General features: G+C 34.3%; 3 protein-coding genes across 6 annotated transcripts in view; 2 read left to right on the top strand and 1 right to left on the bottom strand.

Moving 5' to 3' along the window:
* Positions 1 to 2,911, top strand: part of LOC100186150 (1-phosphatidylinositol 4,5-bisphosphate phosphodiesterase zeta-1) — a 15,197-nt gene extending 12,286 nt beyond the window's left edge. For both annotated transcript variants that reach the window (XM_026837374.1, XM_002123719.5), the window contains 2 exons: positions 1,776 to 1,913; positions 2,280 to 2,911. In XM_026837374.1, the coding sequence (XP_026693175.1) occupies positions 1,776 to 1,913; positions 2,280 to 2,416 (275 nt within the window). In that variant the 3' untranslated portion in view covers positions 2,417 to 2,911. The remainder of the gene's footprint in view (positions 1 to 1,775; positions 1,914 to 2,279) is intronic.
* Positions 1 to 18,632, top strand: part of LOC101242471 — a 357,398-nt gene that overhangs the window by 71,734 nt on the left and 267,032 nt on the right. The gene's annotated exons all lie outside the window — the stretch shown is intronic.
* Positions 6,386 to 18,632, bottom strand: part of LOC100185316 (prolow-density lipoprotein receptor-related protein 1-like) — a 29,365-nt gene continuing 17,118 nt past the window's right edge. For both annotated transcript variants that reach the window (XM_018814575.2, XM_026837369.1), the window contains 23 exons: positions 18,033 to 18,174; positions 17,384 to 17,611; positions 16,925 to 17,086; positions 16,620 to 16,750; positions 16,133 to 16,238; positions 15,567 to 15,664; positions 15,107 to 15,256; positions 14,543 to 14,755; positions 13,973 to 14,121; positions 13,624 to 13,717; positions 13,197 to 13,331; positions 12,312 to 12,431; positions 11,898 to 12,046; positions 11,481 to 11,589; positions 10,992 to 11,111; positions 10,603 to 10,750; positions 10,296 to 10,387; positions 9,294 to 9,453; positions 8,718 to 8,836; positions 8,037 to 8,225; positions 7,323 to 7,575; positions 6,751 to 6,908; positions 6,386 to 6,470 (listed from right to left, as the gene is read on the bottom strand). In XM_018814575.2, the coding sequence (XP_018670120.1) occupies positions 6,854 to 6,908; positions 7,323 to 7,575; positions 8,037 to 8,225; positions 8,718 to 8,836; positions 9,294 to 9,453; positions 10,296 to 10,387; positions 10,603 to 10,750; positions 10,992 to 11,111; positions 11,481 to 11,589; positions 11,898 to 12,046; positions 12,312 to 12,431; positions 13,197 to 13,331; positions 13,624 to 13,717; positions 13,973 to 14,121; positions 14,543 to 14,755; positions 15,107 to 15,256; positions 15,567 to 15,664; positions 16,133 to 16,238; positions 16,620 to 16,750; positions 16,925 to 17,086; positions 17,384 to 17,611; positions 18,033 to 18,174 (3,122 nt within the window). In that variant the 3' untranslated portion in view covers positions 6,386 to 6,470; positions 6,751 to 6,853. The remainder of the gene's footprint in view (positions 6,471 to 6,750; positions 6,909 to 7,322; positions 7,576 to 8,036; positions 8,226 to 8,717; positions 8,837 to 9,293; positions 9,454 to 10,295; positions 10,388 to 10,602; positions 10,751 to 10,991; positions 11,112 to 11,480; positions 11,590 to 11,897; positions 12,047 to 12,311; positions 12,432 to 13,196; positions 13,332 to 13,623; positions 13,718 to 13,972; positions 14,122 to 14,542; positions 14,756 to 15,106; positions 15,257 to 15,566; positions 15,665 to 16,132; positions 16,239 to 16,619; positions 16,751 to 16,924; positions 17,087 to 17,383; positions 17,612 to 18,032; positions 18,175 to 18,632) is intronic.

Genomic DNA, 18,632 nt, shown 5'->3' with positions numbered 1-18,632 from the left:
CACAGCGCTGGCCATGAAATATACTTTGTAATTGACCTTTCGAGAAGCATTTCTGCAGATGATATTAAAAATTGTATTATGTTTGCTGAAAAACTAGTAGAAAGGGTAAGAAACAGTATTTTATTAGATTTTTTGCAGGTATTTTTATATTTTATTTTGTTCGCGCCGTGGCAAAGTGGTTAGCGCGCCTGCCTCTAGATTATAGGTAATGGGTTTAAGGCTCGTCGCTGCTATCATTGTGGGCGAATGTGTCTTTGGGCAAGACACTTAACGGCAATTGCTTCAACCCAGTGGTCACTTAAATTGTCGGCCATACAGAAAAAAAAAACACCCACAAAGTTACATACGTGGTAACCTGTAAGCGGGCACGAGGTGTATGAAACAAAACACCTATGTTATAACAACTATCATTACCCTGCCAAAAAAAGATTTAAAAAAATGATTTATATATATATATATAATTTTTTTTAATTAGATGCATTAAAAACTTTTTTAAATTATTTTTTTTTATAGTTATCAGCAAATGCTACTGGAGCAATTGAATATGGTATTGTAGTGTTTGCTTCAGAGCCAGAAATCATATTGGACGCTAGAAATGACCAGCCTACACCAGAAACTGTTATACAACTGCTCAGAAATGTGTCTTTGGATTTGGGTGGGTATAAATTATTTGTAACTCGACAGTGGGCATGAGGTGTATGAATTCACCATGTGTGTCTGGTGTATAAAAAGACACTAATGTTATAACTCAACAGTGAGCATGAGATGTATGAATTCACCATGTGTGTCTGGTGTATAAAAAGACACTCATGTTATAACTCAACAGTGAGCATGAGATGTATGAATTCACCATGTGTGTCTGGTGTATAAGAAGACACTCATGTTATAACTCAACAGTGAGCATGAGGTGTATGAATTCACCATGTGTGTCTGGTGTATAAAAGACACTCATGTTATAACTCAACAGTGAGCATGAGGTGTATGAATTCACCATGTGTGTCTGGTGTATGAAAAGACGGTAATGTTATAACTTAACAGTGAGCATGAGGTGTATGAATACACCATGTGTGTCTGGTGTATAAAAAGACGGTAATGTTATAACTTAACAGTGAGCATGAGGTGTATGAATATACCATGTGTGTCTGGTGTATGAAGAAGACGGTCATGTTATAACTTAACAGTGAGCATGAGGTGTATGAATACACCATGTGTGTCTGGTGTATGAAAAGACGGTAATGTTATAACTTAACAGTGAGCATGAGGGTGTATGAATACACCATGTGTGTCTGGTGTATAAGAAGACACCTATGTTATAACTTGACAGTGAGCATGAGGTGTATGAATACACCATGTGTGTCTGGTGTATAAGAAGACACCTATGTTATAACTTGACAGTGAGCATGAGGTGTATGAATACACCATGTGTGTCTGGTGTATAAGAAGACACCCATGTTATAACTTGACAGTGAGCATGAGGTGTATGAATACACCATCTGTGTCTGGTGTTTAAGGAGACACCCATGTTATAACTTAACAGTAAGCATGAGGTGTATAAGTAGACACCTTGTTTGTTTGGTGTATAAGAAGACACCCATGTTATACTTTGACAGTGAGCATGAGGTGTATGAATACACCATGCGTGTCTGGTGTTTAAGAAGACACCCATGGACAGTGAGCATAAGTTGTTTCATTGAAATGTTGCAAGAAAAGTAGTATTTAATACTACAGCACATACACACATATATGTAGCAATGTAATGCATCTTAATTCCCCAGGATTTGATCCAAAATGGAATGATGAGTTTATTTGTTTCATCACCAAACCTGAGCTTGCAATGGTTAGGTTTGTAGTGAAGACTCAAACACATGACAAGATTGGACAAAACTCAATACCTTTCAACAGTATTGCGCAAGGTATGTACTGTATGATATGGGAGCAGCTATTTAAGCTTGGTGTACAGATAAGAGTATAATGGCTGCAGAATGTACTGTTCAATGTTGTTACCATTGTGGGCATATGTGTCTTTGGGAAAAACACTTAACGACAATTGCTCCAATTCAAAAGTATCTGAAAAAATAGAAAATGTTTTACTACTTATTAAACATAAAGTAAATATGAAAATTTTACCTGAATGAATGTAACTTATTTATCCTTGCATGGCGGGGCATTGGCAATTTTACAACACCGGTGTTTCGTTTTATACACCTTATGTCTGCTTACAAGTTACCACTTTTGTAACTTTGTGGGTGATTCCATTTTCACTTTATCTTTTTACTCAGGATACCGCCATATACCAATGCTTGATCGCTCCGGTGCAAGAATCACAAGTGCTTCAATCTTCGTTTACATTGAAATAAATAATGCAGTGGTCAGACATCATAATCCAGGCAAGGTAAAAATGGACAAAGCTGGTTGAAGTTAAAAAAAAGGACCAGAAAACGACGAATAGTTTTTCAAGAAATGATGGATACTGTTTTAAGTCAAGGAGAGTTGGGATTTTGAAGGCAAAAAAATCATATAGGTTCAAGCTGTGAAAACTAATTTTCTACTTGTTATAATTGTTCAGAGACTATTTAATAGCAGCGCTATCTTATATAAAATTTGTTCGGTTTACTTTTTTTTCGATTTAAGAATTCCTAATATTTTGTTTGTAATAAAAATACAGTGAAACTGAAAAAAATTGTTGAAATATATATTAATTTGGGCTATATATAACTCTGGCTTAAATTCCAGGTTCCCTGGCATGTCTTGCTACAGGACTTTAACCTATGTCCGACTAAAACAGAACCATTAGCGACCAGTTATGTTTTAGTAGGCCCCTGAAAGACTTGAGTCTAAAAGCAGCCTGGGTGTTGGGATAAAGGGCCAAATTTGGCCTAAATCCTTTGACAAGGACATCACCCACTTAGAACAGAAGATATTTACGGAACAAAACACTGTTTTATTTTCAAGTTTGTTTGTTAAAAAGTGCAGTAAGATAGATACTGCATTTGGTCTTTTAAAAAATGATTGAAAAAATATTTAAGTTTATAAAAAGGCACCGAAAGGGTTTTAAAAATTTCCTACAAAAGTAAAAACGTTGTAAAAATGAGATGTGTAAGCGCATCAGGACTTTTAGCCAGGTAAAACAAGAACTAAAATACCCGAGAATGCATAGTATGTTAACGATAGCACCATGGCTGTTACATCATAACCAGCATATGTCACCAACACTTGTGATGTCATAATCTGCTCTGTGACACGTCACATGTACGCTTGTGAAGTCATAATCACTGCCTATGATGTCACACAGAAGGTGCTGTTTTTGGATTTTTTTCACTTTTTTCATCTTCTTTATGAGGAGGATCCGAGTCTTCAGAAAGATGTTGCCCTCTTAGAAGCAGAGCTTGCTCAGAAGTTTCATCTTCAAGATTCTTAGAGTAAAATATCCGGTCAAAAGAGCCTCCAATGTCCTGTGAAAAATATTTGTTTATTTTTGGTAAATTTCTATTCTATATGGGTAAGTTCCGAAGACAGACAGGAAAGTAAAGTGTCCGCTAATATTTAAAATACAGACTGCAACACAGCCATTTTTCTTTCTTAACTTAATAAATCGCTGCATATAATCTTTAAAAAATCAGAAAAAACACTAAATTTACACACACATATTTTATCATAAAAAGGCACCAAAATACTTAAAAATTTCCAACAAAAGTAAAAATGTGATGTTTAGTTTTTGAAACTGTCACCTCATTCATAGCTGTTTCAGTTGTTTCAGTTTCTGGTGACGTTATATCACCGTTGGTGGTTCCCCCATTCGATGATGTCATCAGTGATGTCATACTTCTGTTATCATCCGTTTCCAAGGCAACAAGCTCGCTGTAGAGCAGTCTACCAACCGAGGTCTGTGATTGGTTCATTCGACTGTGTTTGAATCTGGATTCGACCAATGGGAAGAAAGGTAAAAAATAAACCCAAAACACCAACAAGAAGTGATCAAACAGAATAAAATATAAATCAAAGCTTGAAAAATAAACCAAACAACAACAAAAAAAACAATAAAAAAGTAAGTACTAAACAAAAAAAAAACAATAAAATAAAATAAGTTTCAAAAAATTATAAAACAAATGAAAAAGGATAAAAAATAATTAAACAAAAAAGCATAAGAATATAATTGAACAAAAAAAGATATGAAAAAATAATCAAACAAAATAAATAAAAAAAGAGAGAAAGAAAACAATAATAAACAAAAAATAAAACAGAAAATGGGCCAAATAAAACACTAACTTACCCAGACCATCTTGACCTTTTCTTCCACAAGAAGAAACCAACTACCATCACCACACATAAACACATGATAAGAACAACTAGTATTGTAGTAGTAGCAACTCCTGGCTGTTGGGAGGATGTTGCTCCAATGCATAAACCATCACATATACAAACACCATTTTGGCAAGTTTTGTTGCCCCCACACTTAACACCATTGCATAATACATTGGTATCTATATGGTCTACATTAACGCAGCGAAACTTTCCAGGCTTTGGAAACTTTTCGCCCGAAATTGGTTGGGCGAGACATATTTGATTTTTTGCGCAATTCTCGCACGAAATTTCGTACCGATGCCGTAACTCACTAAGCGCTGGTTTTGGAATTGAGTTGATTATTGAAAATAGTGGCGTTCCTGGAGCATTGGGCAACACCCAGTCTAGCTTGTTTCTATTATCTGGTAGAAAAATAGGTTTTCCAGGTCTCACGCCTTGAGAGTGAAATTCCCATTCATGAAATGTACTTGTTATGGTATGTGCCATCTTGTGTATACGGAAAACACGGTTTGTATGGAATGTAGTTCCGTATATAAAGTCACCAAACATAGAAATCTTTAATGGTTGGTGCTGTAGGGGAGGAAAAATATTTTTTTAGATATGTAAAAAAATATAAAAAAAGTGAAAAAATTAAAAATTTTAAAAGCTTAAAAAGATGAAATTTGAAATTTTTTTAATTCTGAATATTATTCGTGCATATAATATATACTCAAAGTAGGCCCATTGGAGCAGCTTCTGTTAAGTGACTTGCCCAGGAACACGGTATCAGTATATCAGTAAATTAAATTACGTGACTTGCCCACAATGGTATCAGTATATCAGTAAATTAAATTGCAAAATAAAGTAAAATATACAGCACTGAAACAAAAAAATTTACAATAAAAAATAAACATTAAGCTTAAAAAACATATACAAACCTCTGAAAATTGTTTAATAAGTCTTCTATCTGATCCATCATATTTGCAACTAGAGATCGACATTTTCTTCCTATCAGCCCAATATAGTCTATTTGCTGTGTAGTCAACCGTAACACTGCTTGGCCAATCAGCATCATTCACTATGATGACATCATCAGGGCTTGTCCTCACCAGCCAACCAGCATTATTTACTTTAATGACATCATCAGTGCTTGAGCCATCCATGTTATAGCGCCAAATAGTGGCAGGTTTTTGGGTCGCTCCCCCATCAGCGACGAACATGTAACCTGGAAAAATATGAGTGAGAATTAAAACTCTAGTTATTATAAAAAATGTATTTTTTAATGTTTTTATTAGTTTTTAATGAATGTCCTATACACCTTGTGCCTGTTTATGAGTTTCCACATAAGAATGCAAAAATAAACTGTAAAAGTAACATACATGGTAACTCATAAGCAGGCACGAGGTGTATGAAACAGAACACCCATGTTATAGCGACTGTCATTACCCGCCATGCGAGGATAAATAAGTTACATTCATTCATTCAAAATTTAACTTTTTTTGGAAAACGACAGTTGTTATAACACGGATGTTCTGTTTCATACACTATGTACCCGCTTACGATTTATTACGTATGTAACTTATTTATCCATGCGTCGCAGGGCAACAACAGTCATTATAACAGGGCTGTAAAATAAAAAAAATACAATACTAACCTGTAAAAGGGCATAGTGCAACATCTAATGGCCAAGATACTGACCAATTAGCATGAGAATATAGAACACGTGACATAGCAGTTGGTATATGATATACATGCATGGTAGGAGGGTGCAGCTCAGTCCAATATAAAGTGGATGAAATCATATCTACTGATATTGAGCTTATACAAGAATTTGTGGGGAGTGATCCAATCTGTGTGAAAATAACATTAATCAGTGTGAATTTAAATACATAATTTCAATATAAATTTAATTTCTTCTTTAAATTACTTTTTTAGGTTAAATTTTGTGCAAATACCATTTTTAAATTATATATTTTTGTGTAAAATAATGTTTTTAAAGTAGTTTAATTATTGTGTAAAATACATTTATAAATTAAGCATTTTCTATTGAATTTTACCTAAAACTAGGTACTGTATTTGTAAGTTTACTTAAACTGAACTTTACCTTCTTAGTTAAATTGCTTTTATAACTCATGATAGAATTTTGTCTTTTGTCCAAAAAATAAACCGTGTCTCTTGCTGCTGTCATTCTGTAGTAAAACAATGAAATTTATTTATTCCCGCGTGTCGGGGCATTGACAGTCGTTATAATACAGGTGCTCTGTTTCATACACCTTGTGCCCGCTTACGAGTTACCCCGTATGTAACTTTGTGGATGATTTTTTTTATCCATAGCTGACAATTTAGGCAACCCATAAGGACACATATTCCTCTGCTACAGTATACAAAAATGTCTATTGCTATAAACATTGTAACTTAAAAATGCTTAGTATAATAAAAACAAAACAAAATTTTTCCATCCTAACTTACAAGTCAATCTTGACATAACTTGGCAGAACATACGATTCAGTCGGTTGCACCACAGACTCAAGGTTCTGATATGTTGCTAACAGTTGTGGAATACCAGGTGCAATTAATAATGTGGGAATCGCATATGGGTTGGGGGCCATGCGACAAAACACCCAGTCCTGTAAAACATAATTGGTATTTGTTAATAATTGTGTGATGTGTAATTTAGAGTTATAACAATTTATACTTCATACACAGCATGGCGTTCTTAAGGAATACATTCTATTTAGTGATAAATGAAAACATTAAGTTAAAAAAAATACATAAAAGTTTAATATTTTTATTTTTTTATTTAATATGGGAAAAATAAATAGTTGTGTTTAATTCTACATTAGTGAGATCCTACAGGAAGGCACACCAGAGGCTCTAGACTTTTTTGCCACAGTTAGCCTATTACTAAAATAACTTCAAATTAATTGTAATAAAATCGGTGAATCTGGCCTGATCAAGTCATAAAGTTGGACAATTCTTATAAAAAATATCATTCGGGATCAATTGCTATAATATAAATAACAAACAAAAACTTTACTCACAGATTTCCTCCATCCAGGAAACAATTGCATCGAAATCCTTTATAAACATTCCTACAACTTTGTGAGCATGGTAAAAAAGTAGAGCATTCATCTATATCGAAACAGCTTAAACCAAATCTCCCATGTTTAAGTTGCAATCCATGTTCACATGAACAATATGAGTCATACCTCCCACCCTTAGCAGTAGGGGGGAGTGGTTTGCAAGTTGAACCAATCACAAAACCACAGGGGTTGGTTTGAGAGTTACAAGCACCTGTGGGGGGTGTAAAAGTTATTGAAATGAAAACAGACAGGTGTTCAATAATAGAGTTGTATTTAAGATTTTAGATACAATACTTTGTATAAAAGAAAACACATTTTTATTAAGCAATAGTTAAAAACTAAATAAAACAAAGATATTATTTAAAACACCATGTTTTGTACTGTGGGTAAGATGGATAGCGTTAGCACATATTATTCCAGATTTCTAATTGTATTTGAACAATTAAGAACACTAATTTAGACTCGTGAGATTTTTTTAACAATCAAATGTAAATATGACCCCGAAAAACCTCAAAATAATATTAACCCCTTATAATTCACCTACCACTAAAACAACCAATTTGGTCAGGTCGTTTTTCCATAAAAATTCCACAAAAGCCTAGTTTCAACAATTAATTGTAGATAGAATCATATAAGCCCCCAAATACTCCAGTTAACCCCCTATTCACCCACCACTAAAACATCCAATCTCATCGGATCCATCTTCACAGTTTTCCACCCCGTCGCATAAAGTTGAATACGGGGTGCATTCACCCGACGAACAAACAAACCCATGCTCACCCACTGGGTTAGGGGGATTCCCCGACCTTGACCCCAAATGTTTTCGCCACAAGAGGCAGTGTGTAGAGTTGGCAGAGTGACCTGATTGGTTGAAAAAAAAATTCAAATTTAAAAATTTATAAACACTTTTTAGTAATTGTGTTTTATTCTATGTGGGTGAGGTCCTACACCGTAGCATGCCATGGGACCTTAGATTCAAGCCAGAGTTGACCCATTACTCCAACACCCAGGTTGCTACAGTCCATTAATAACCACTGGGTTGGGGCAAATGTCCATTAAGTGTCTTGCCCAAGGACACATACGCCACTCATATTAAGAGTTTAACTAAAACACATAAAAAATAGCACAAGATTCAAGGCACATTTTAACCTTTCAAATATAAATATCTTAAACACAAAAATGTATTAAATACACCATAATACCTTATTATGATCACACATATATTACACACATACAATTAAAATATTCTAAAACACAAATATATATTAAGTACACCGTAATACCCCGAATATTACGATTATACCCACATAACTTAATATTCTGAAATAAATACAACACTACGACAACAATAACCTGCATATGTATCTGCGGCTTTACAAACAGATGTCGTCTCATCATCATTATGCGATCCACAGTTGTTAATTCCATCACATAACTTGTTTAACGGTAAGCATATATCTTGGGTGTGACATCTAAGTATATATGGTATTTAATTGTTCAAACGAAATGTCTAAACAAGTCAGTTCTTTCATGTAATGCTTAAACAAATCCGTTATTTCATAAAATTCCAGAAAATATCAGCCTTTTTTAATTAAACTGTAAAAAACGCAGAAATTAAAATTGCATTTTTTTATGAAATGTTTACAAAAAGCATTTTATAGAACATTCTATAAATAAGTCATTATCCATATGACATACAAAAATTCATGTGTGCATTCATATACAAACCATTATACACCTGTAAGGTCTATCAGGACTATACAAATCACATATATAATAGACATATCACTATACACTATACATTACTTATAACCAAACATACCTGTAAGGTCTACATTTTAAATTGCATTTTTTATGAAATGTTTACAAAAAGCATTTTATATAAATACAAAAATTAATGCATGCATTCATATAAAAACCATTATATACCTGTAAGGTCTGTCAGGAGGGCATTGGAAGACAGAACACACAGGGCCTTCATCGCTACCATCAGGACAATCCAATTCACCATCACATTTCCATACATGAGGTATACAAGCTCCATCCATGCACGTGAATGTGGCGTTACCACAACATTTCGAAGCTGTACCTGTTTGACAGGGGGCATGAGGGGGTTATAATGTATGTGTGAGGTGTATGGGTACATTATGTGTGTATTGTGTATTAGACACTCATGTTATAACCTAATATTGGTCACAGGGTATATAAGAAGACACCCATATAATACTTCATGCTTACTGTGGTGTTAAACATACACACATATATATATATTAACTTGACAGCGAGCATGACAGGTATAGAGATACCCATGTTATAACTCAAAATGAGCATAAGATGCATAAGAAGACACTCATGTTATAACTCAACAGTGAGCATGAGGTGTATGAATACACCATATGTGTCTGGTGTATAAAAAGACATTCATGTTATAACTCAACAGTGAGCATGAAGTGTATGAATACACCATGTGTGTCTGGTGTATAAAAATACACTTATGTTATAACTCAACAGTGAGCATGAGGTGTATGAATACACCATATGTGTCTGGTGTATAAAAAACATTCATGTTATAACTCAACAGTGAGCATGAAGTGTATGAATACACCATGTGTGTCTGGTGTATAAAAGATACCTTATGTTATAACTTGACAGTGAGCATGAAGTGTATGAATACACCATGTGTGTCTGGTGTATAAAAATACCCTTATGTTATAACTTGACAGTGAGCATGAAGTGTATGAATACACCATGTGTGTCTGGTATATAAAAATACACTCATGTTATAACTTGATAGTGAGCATGAGGTGTATGAATACACCATGTGTGTCTGGTGTATAAAAATACACTCATGTTATAACTTAACAGTGAGCATGAGGTGTATATGAAGACACACAAATATTAAATTAACAGTAACCATATAGCAAACCTTACCTTTACAGTTAATTTCATCTGTTCCATTATTACAGTGAGGTACACCATCACATTTATACGACAACGGAATGCATAAGGGTGGCTTCTCACATCTTGTAAAAAGAAGAAGTTAATTTCCTTTTTATTCTATATGGGCGAGGTACTATAGTAAGGCATGCCATGGGAGCTGGATTTTAGGCCATATTTGCGCATTAGCTAAATATTGTATTTTTTAAAGGCACTTTTTATTCTATATAGTGTTTTACAGAAATTAATCACATTTTTCAGATAAATGAATTAAACAAAAGATTAAAATCAACCAACGAACCGGAACTGGTCTTTGTTGCAGGTCACATGACAATACAGCTCGTCTGATTGGTCGAGACAATCATACTTTCCGTCACACTTGGCTGATTTCTTCACGCACTGCTGAGTAAATGTGCACGAGATCTCGCCAGATGCGCATGGAGTGTTGGCTGGGATAAAAACTTGACAGTGAGCATGAGGTGTATGAAATACACTATGAGTGTCTGGTGTATAAGAAGATACCCATGTTATAACTCGACAGTGAGTATGAGGTGTATGAATACACCATGTGTGTCTGGTGTATAAGAAGATACCCATGTTATAACTCGACAGTGAACATGAGGTGTATGAATACACACACATAGGGTATTCACATATAATATAAACATAATATACACACTATCAACTTACTGCAATTCCTTTCATCACTATTATCTCCACAGTCATTATCGGAATCGCAAACCCATGAATTAGGAATACACAATATCCCATTACCACACATAAAGTGATCGGAGTTACATGTCTTGTTGCCTGTAATACAAAGGGTACAAGGTTCAAGGTTTACTCAAGGAGTTATATAATATTATAGTAAAAGGTAAAGGGCTAGCTTTGCAAAAGTAATAACTTTTAATAACAAAACATAAACAATGTCTTTTTGTTTATTCCAAAAGTTAAAAATTGTTTCGGAAAAACGAGCCCAATCTGCTTTTACTGTAAAAAGTTTAAGCAGTAAAATAAGTCTAAAAAACAAAATATATAAGATTTTTTCGAAAATAATAATATAAGCGTAGTTCCAAAATTAAAAAATTTAATTGGGCAAAACATATAAGATTATAAGAAGTTTGCCTAATGCCAACACCCCAATAGATTTAAAATTAAGTCGAATATGATGTCACTTACCGCATATAGAAGGTAATTCATCGCTACCATCTCTACAATCATTCTCACCATCGCATGCCCACGACTTGCTTATACACGGGCCTGTATTCGAACATTTCATCTCAGAATCCTGGGAAACATGACTATGTTATGTGAAGGTAAATGGTCAGTCATTTCATGTAACATGCAAATCGGTAATTTATTTTCAGCTCGGTGGTGATGGTAACTCATTTACTCGTAATCGAGAAGAAGGTATAAAAACAGGACGAAACAAAAATAAATAAGTTACATTCAGCCGCACATCTATCTATTTAATGTTCTATTCTGTATGGGTGAGGTCCGTGAGGACATGGGATTTAAGCCAGACTTGGCCCATTACCCCAAATCCATTCAATGTTATACCATACACTGTTCAATAAAAACACATTTTTAGCTCACCATGCATGTAGTAACAGTGCAGTTCGTTTCATCATCGCCATGGTAACAATCCACGTCACCATCGCACTTCCATCTCGATGGAATACAGGAGGTCTCGTTGTTTGGTGACGGTTGACACTCGTACTCAGTTGATGAGCACGAAACTGGCGCTTAAAAAATATTTTATATTTAAGGTATTTTCTTTTTATTACATGAAAAAAAGTGAAAACGTAAAAAAAACTTAGAACATTGAAGTATATATATATAAATATATATATATATACATATACATATCACAAAAAGAACAATAATAAAAAAGGGAAAAACATTCTTTAAAAAAAGGATAAAAAAGAAGATAGATTAATCTCAAAAATAAGAATAATCTATTTTTTACATCTCAAAAAAAAAGAAGTAAAAAATAGAGATGAATCTCACCGCATCCAATTTCATCCTCTCCTTGATCACAATCCTTCTTCCCATCGCATCTAAACATCCGGAGGATGCATTTGGGAGGATGGGAGCATCGGAACTGCGTGGGGAGGCATACGTGGTGATCTAGATGACGGATTAATTTTTTTAATAGCGGATGTGTATTTTTGAATGTGTGTTTTTCTGTTTATATACATTTTTTAAAGTATATATTTCTTTTTTTAGGTTTTTTATTTTTATGTTCCCATTTGGTAGTTAAAAAAGAATATTTGAATGAATGAATGTAACTTACTTTATCCTCACATGGCCGGAAAACGACAGTCGTTATAACACGGGTTTATCACCTCGTGCCAGCTTACAAGTTACCATGTATGTAACTTTGTGGGTGATTATTTTTTGGGGGGGATATATTTATTTTTTTATATATGGCCGATAATTTGGACAACCCATTAGTGACCATTGGGTTGGAGCAATTGCCGTTAAGTGTCTTGCCCAAGGACACATACGCCCACAATGGTAGCAGCGACAGTATTATTTTCTTTACAGTATTATATAACCGTATTATCAGGAGTCGAAATGTGTTACACACTGGCTCTGGCAGAGCGCTGGCAGGCACAGTCCCAACCCAGAGGCACAGGTTTGATACTGCTACCATTGTGGCCTATATGTCTTTGGGGAAGACACTTATCGACATTTGGTCAAACCCAGTTTTTCCTCACAGGTTGGTAAAATTGTCAGCCATACATTAAAAAAGGAAGAAAACATTCTAAAAATGTGCTATAACAACTGTCGTTGCCATGCCATGCAGGAATAAATAAACTACATTCATTCATTCACATCTTTCTAAACTCAACAAAGAACCAGAATAAACTAGTTTAAACCAGTATTTACCACAATTTAATTCATCTGACCCATCAGTACACTGTGGTGTCCCATCACATATTGCGCTTGGGCTAATACATGAGTTGTTGGTATATTTGGTAGTATTAGCACATTGGTACATGCCTGGTGTACAGAAAAAATGACCTGTGGAAGTATTGTATTAATTTAATGTGGGTTTTAATATATCTTTTTTACACCAGACACACATGGTGTATTTATACACCTTATGCTCACTGTTGAGTTATAACATGGGTGTCTTCCTATACACCAGATACACATGGTGTATTCATACACCTCATGCTCACTGTTAAGTTATAACATGGGTTTCTTCTTATACACCAGACACACATGGTGTATTCATACAGCTCATGCTCACTGTCAAGTTACATTATATACTGCATACTCAATAAACACCAAATGTATAAAATAAACTTACGACAGTGATCAGGTTCATCCGAATAATCACCACAGTCATCAACAGTGTCACATTTCCACCAGAATGGAATGCATTTGTGGTTCTTGCATACAAACTGGAAAAAAAGGTTAACTTTTCCTTAAAATCCAGTTTAAACATTAGAAAAAGTAAAACCAGTTTAATTGCATAGCAGAGATTTTTTTACTGTTTAAACAAGAAGACATACACTGATGATAAATTTATTATAAATTCAGGTTTTTTCGTGATGAGAATCGACCAACTTCAGAGGCAATAGATCAGGACCAGACAATTAAAACATACAAGTAATATATATATATAGTATAAACATACACTATATAGTAGTACCTACCTCACTAAAACTACAGTTCTGTACACACGAAATCCCGTCTTTTTGTAAAATAAAATTTTCGGGACAACTGCATGATTTTCCTCCACCAGGTGACAGTAGACACAAATCAGAACAATCGCCATTGTTTATTAGACAAGGGTGGGGTGACGCTAAATAATGGTTGAAATTTTACAGATTTGGAAGTTAAGTTATATGGTATTTTGCTTCCTGTTTTATATGGGTAAGGTCCTAGGGTTAAAAAATAAGGAAAAGGGAAAGGTTTAGTACCAATCTATATTTTTCAAAAAAGGTCTCATAAAAGTCAATTAAATATCTATATAGTGGGGTGAGAAAAGACTAGACACCTTTGGCATCAACATATTAACCTGATCGTGTTTAAACAATTAACAACGGTCTATGGGAGTCGCGAGTATGCAGTTTTATAATTCTTTGAATGTTCTTTGTTTACTACCAAATGGGACAAGAAAATAGAACGAAAAGATGCCCTTTGCCGACCCTACTATAGGATTTCATTAGATTTTATAAAAACTTTTAAAAAATGCAATGGAACATTATATAATACATATATACCTGGCATGGGCTGTCTTAGTGGGTGAACTACTTTTAAATCCATGGGAATATGCACAACTTTATGAATGGGATGAACATTTGTAGTATTGTGGATTGACCTAAACTTGTATGATGTCATAATAGATGTTTGTGACCAATCTGTCCAGTAAATACTATCCTCAAAAAGTGAGATGGAAAAAATTCGGCTGTCTCTGTTATCAGGGCTTTGAACAACTGTAAAAAAACATATTTTGTGTGTTATATTGTATATTTTTATATAGAGGTTCTTATATTCTATACGAGTAAGATACTATGGTAAGGCACGCCATGCGACCTGGAATCATGCCTGCTTTTATGTTACTACATATGTAACTTTTTGGTGTTTTATCATGCCTGCTTATATGTTACTACATATGTAACTTTGTTAAGTACTGTACGGCTGATAACTTGGACAACTCATTAGTGACCACTGGGTTGGAGCAATTGCTGTTAAATGTCTTGCCCAAGGACAAATACGCCCACAATGGTAGCAGCATCGAGCTTTGAACCTATAACCTGTGGGTTAAAGACAAATAAACAACCTACCAATAGCAGCATTAGCGCCATCTAAATCACAATGGGCAATATATCCTTCTTTAGCATCAGCCCAGAATAGCTTCCTTGCAGCATAGTCAATAGTTAGTGCATTAGGCCAACCAAGGGCAGCTCCTGGCCAACTGTGTGATGTCTGCTGGCCTTTAGTGGAATTTGAAATAAAATTTGTTTTTTAATGAAATTTTTTCACAAAATATTTAATGGTAAGTATTTATTAGTTCATGATGCAAGTACATGTAAAACAGCTTTGACACTTCATGTAATAAATGAAAGTAACTTATTTATCCTTGTGTAGCAGGGCAACGACAGTTGTTATAACACCGGTGTTATGTTCCATACACCTTATTTTTAAATTTTTTTTTTAATATGTTTGCAAATTAGTAATTTATTAGTAATGCTTAAACAATTCATACTAAACATTGAAATTATTCTTCCAAAATGTAATTCTTACCCAGTATCCTGTTATGAATTATAACACTTCTGTCTGTTCCGTCCATTCCTATTTTCCCTATATGTGGATCACTCCCCCAATCTGACCAATACAGGTACCTACATATAAAAAGACTTGACACCTGTATATGTATATGTGTGTAAAAGGTATCAGTAAGAATGAAAGTAACTTATTTATCCTCGCATGGTGAGGCAACGGCAGTTGTTATAACACAGGTGTTCTGTTTCATACACCTCGTGCCAGCTTACAAGTTACCACGTATGTAACTTATTTATCCTCGCATGGTGAGGCAACGACAGTCGTTATAACACAGGTGTTCTGTTTCATATACCTTGTGCCTGTTTAGGGATTACTATGTATATACCTTAGTTTTAGTAACCAGAAGATACTAAGGCATAATGCTGCTACTATTATGGACTTAGTGTCATTGGACAAATACTTAACATTAATTGTTCCATCCCAGTGGTCCCTAATGGGTTATAAAACACTGCATTAAAAAGTTTTTTTGAAACAGAGTCTAGCCATTGAGATTAATAATTTGAAACCAATGAAAAAAACCACAATACCCTTTATCTGGTAACAAAGCAATAGCTTGAGGTTCCTCCAATCCAGACCTGACGAGAACTTTCCGGAAACTTCCGTCTAATTTCGAAACCTCTATCGTGTTCTTGTCTGTGATGTCATAATGTTGGTTAAAAAAGGGATTAATATACTGAAAACGCATAGAGCATAAATTATGTAACTTATTTATTCTGGAGTGGGAAGGGCAGTAACACGGGTGTTCTGTTTCATACACCTTGTGCTTACAAAACGACAGCGAAGATCATGTTATTTAAGGACAAAGAGAAGAGAAAACACACCAAAATAAAATCATAAATGCAAAATAAACAAAACAAAATAAAAGTCATTAAACATAAAACAAAGATAAACAAACTGTTACAACAAAAATAATTAAGCACAAAAACTTGGCCCCCCAAAACATACACCATAATAAAACAAAGAAAAACAACATAAATAAGTTAACATAAGACAAACAAAACATACACCACCTACCCCTTTCACTCCAGTATATGTTCCTTCCAATCCAGTCAACAGCCAATCCATCAACTTTCTGTAAAGATTGGTGGATCGTCTCGATCCCTGATTGGTCGCTTCCAGGACCAAAATCACTGGGGTGGAACGTTCTAAAAATTCAAAAATTAAAAACTTTTAATTGAAAAACTTTTAAACCTTAATCAGCCGAAAAAAATTGAAATCTATAAAATTCAAATTAGAAAAAAGAAAAACAATAAACAAATTTAGAAAAAAAAAAACAATAAACAAAAAAGAACAAACAAAAATCTTTAAATAAAACTCACTTATTTAAATTCATTCTTTGTATAGAACTCCCAGATCTTGTTGTATCACTCCAATACAACTTTTGTCCCGACCAATCAAAATCAAGCGCGGTCATGTGACTAAGATGAGCCAATCGCAAGCTGTAGTTCGAACCGTTCAAAGAAAGTTGCCGAAGAAAATATCTGTTTAAGGGAAAATTTTTATTCATTATTTTTTTTTATTATCTTTTGTTTTACTTTATGTATTTAATTTATAAAAAAATACTTTTTTTTTCATTTTTTACTATAGTACAGTACTGTACGGGTAAGATGGATATCCTTAGCACATAATATCCCATAATTCCTAACCATGTTTTACAATTAACAACGCTCATAATTTCCATAAAAAACACTCGTAAAAAAAGGCGAATTAAATATACTCCTCAGCAAATATTCATTAATAACACTAAAATTAAAAATAAATTATTAAATTAAACGTACTCGTTAGCGAACAATATATATGGTTCTCCTGTGTGACTCCCAGCTTTGCAGTTTCTTCTATTTAATGGATCCCTATAGTAGGAAGGGGCACAACTGCATTCATAGGTGTTGGGGTATTTCTCACATATTTGTGAACATGGGGGTACAATGTGAGCGCACTCGTTTATTTCCGAGCACGAATAACCGTCAGTACTTAGTTGGAAACCAGGCCTGCAGCCACATTTGTAACTGCAGAAGAAATGTAAAATATAAATAAATATTTAATAAAAACTATACAACCATACTTGTTATAGTTCTACACTTGTAACTGGAGATAAATGTAAAGACAGTTGAAAAAATATCCAATTATTTCTGCTACCAGGCATAAAATAGAATTTTTTCTACAAGAGCAGCCAAAAAAGTCTATATTAGCACCTACAGTTGTAACTGGAGAATATATATTTTTTTTTCTAAAACTATACAAACATAATTGTAATAGTTCTAGTAAGACATACACTTATATTTATATTCTTATAGATTTTTTTGGGTGAACAAATTAATGTTTCCATTTAAAAAAAGGTAAAAAACAAAGCAGTGTTTCCAGGTAAATAATCACCAACCCAGTGTTTCCAGATAAAAATACCAAACCAGTGTTTCCAGATAAAAATACCTGTAATCTCTGTTAATACACAACTGCTGGCACCGATTGCTTTGCTTATTTTCACACTCATTGACGAAGCATAGCTTTTCATCTGCCCCATCAGTACAGTCAGATACATTGTTGCAGGCCTTGCTCAAGTTTATGCATGAACCTGAGTGAAGATAAAAAGTTGCGAAATTTTATGAAACAAAATAACGGGAGCTACAAATTTCACCCCCCATAGAATTAAATGCATATACAATGTTGTGGTAATAGGCCAACTCTGGCTTAAATCTCAGGTCCCATGGCATACCTCGCTGTAGGACCTCACCCATATAGAATAGAATGTGCATATACAATGTTGGGGTAATAGGCCAACTCTGGCTTAAATCTCAGGTCCCATGGTGTGACTCACTGTAGCACCTCACCCATATAGAATAGAATGTGCATATACAATGTTGGAGTAATGGGCCAACTCTGACTTAAATCCCAGGTCCCATGGTTTGCCTCACTGTAGGACCTCAACCATTTAGAATAGAATGTGCATATACAATGTTGTGGTAATGTGCCTATTCTAGTCTAAATATCAGGTCCGATAGTGTGTCTTTCAGCAGGACATCAACCATATAG

The sequence above is a fragment of the Ciona intestinalis genome, chromosome 13 (assembly GCF_000224145.3).
Source record: "Ciona intestinalis chromosome 13, KH, whole genome shotgun sequence".
Classification (NCBI taxonomy): domain Eukaryota; kingdom Metazoa; phylum Chordata; class Ascidiacea; order Phlebobranchia; family Cionidae; genus Ciona; species Ciona intestinalis.
This window is presented reverse-complemented; position numbering and strand designations above follow the sequence as displayed.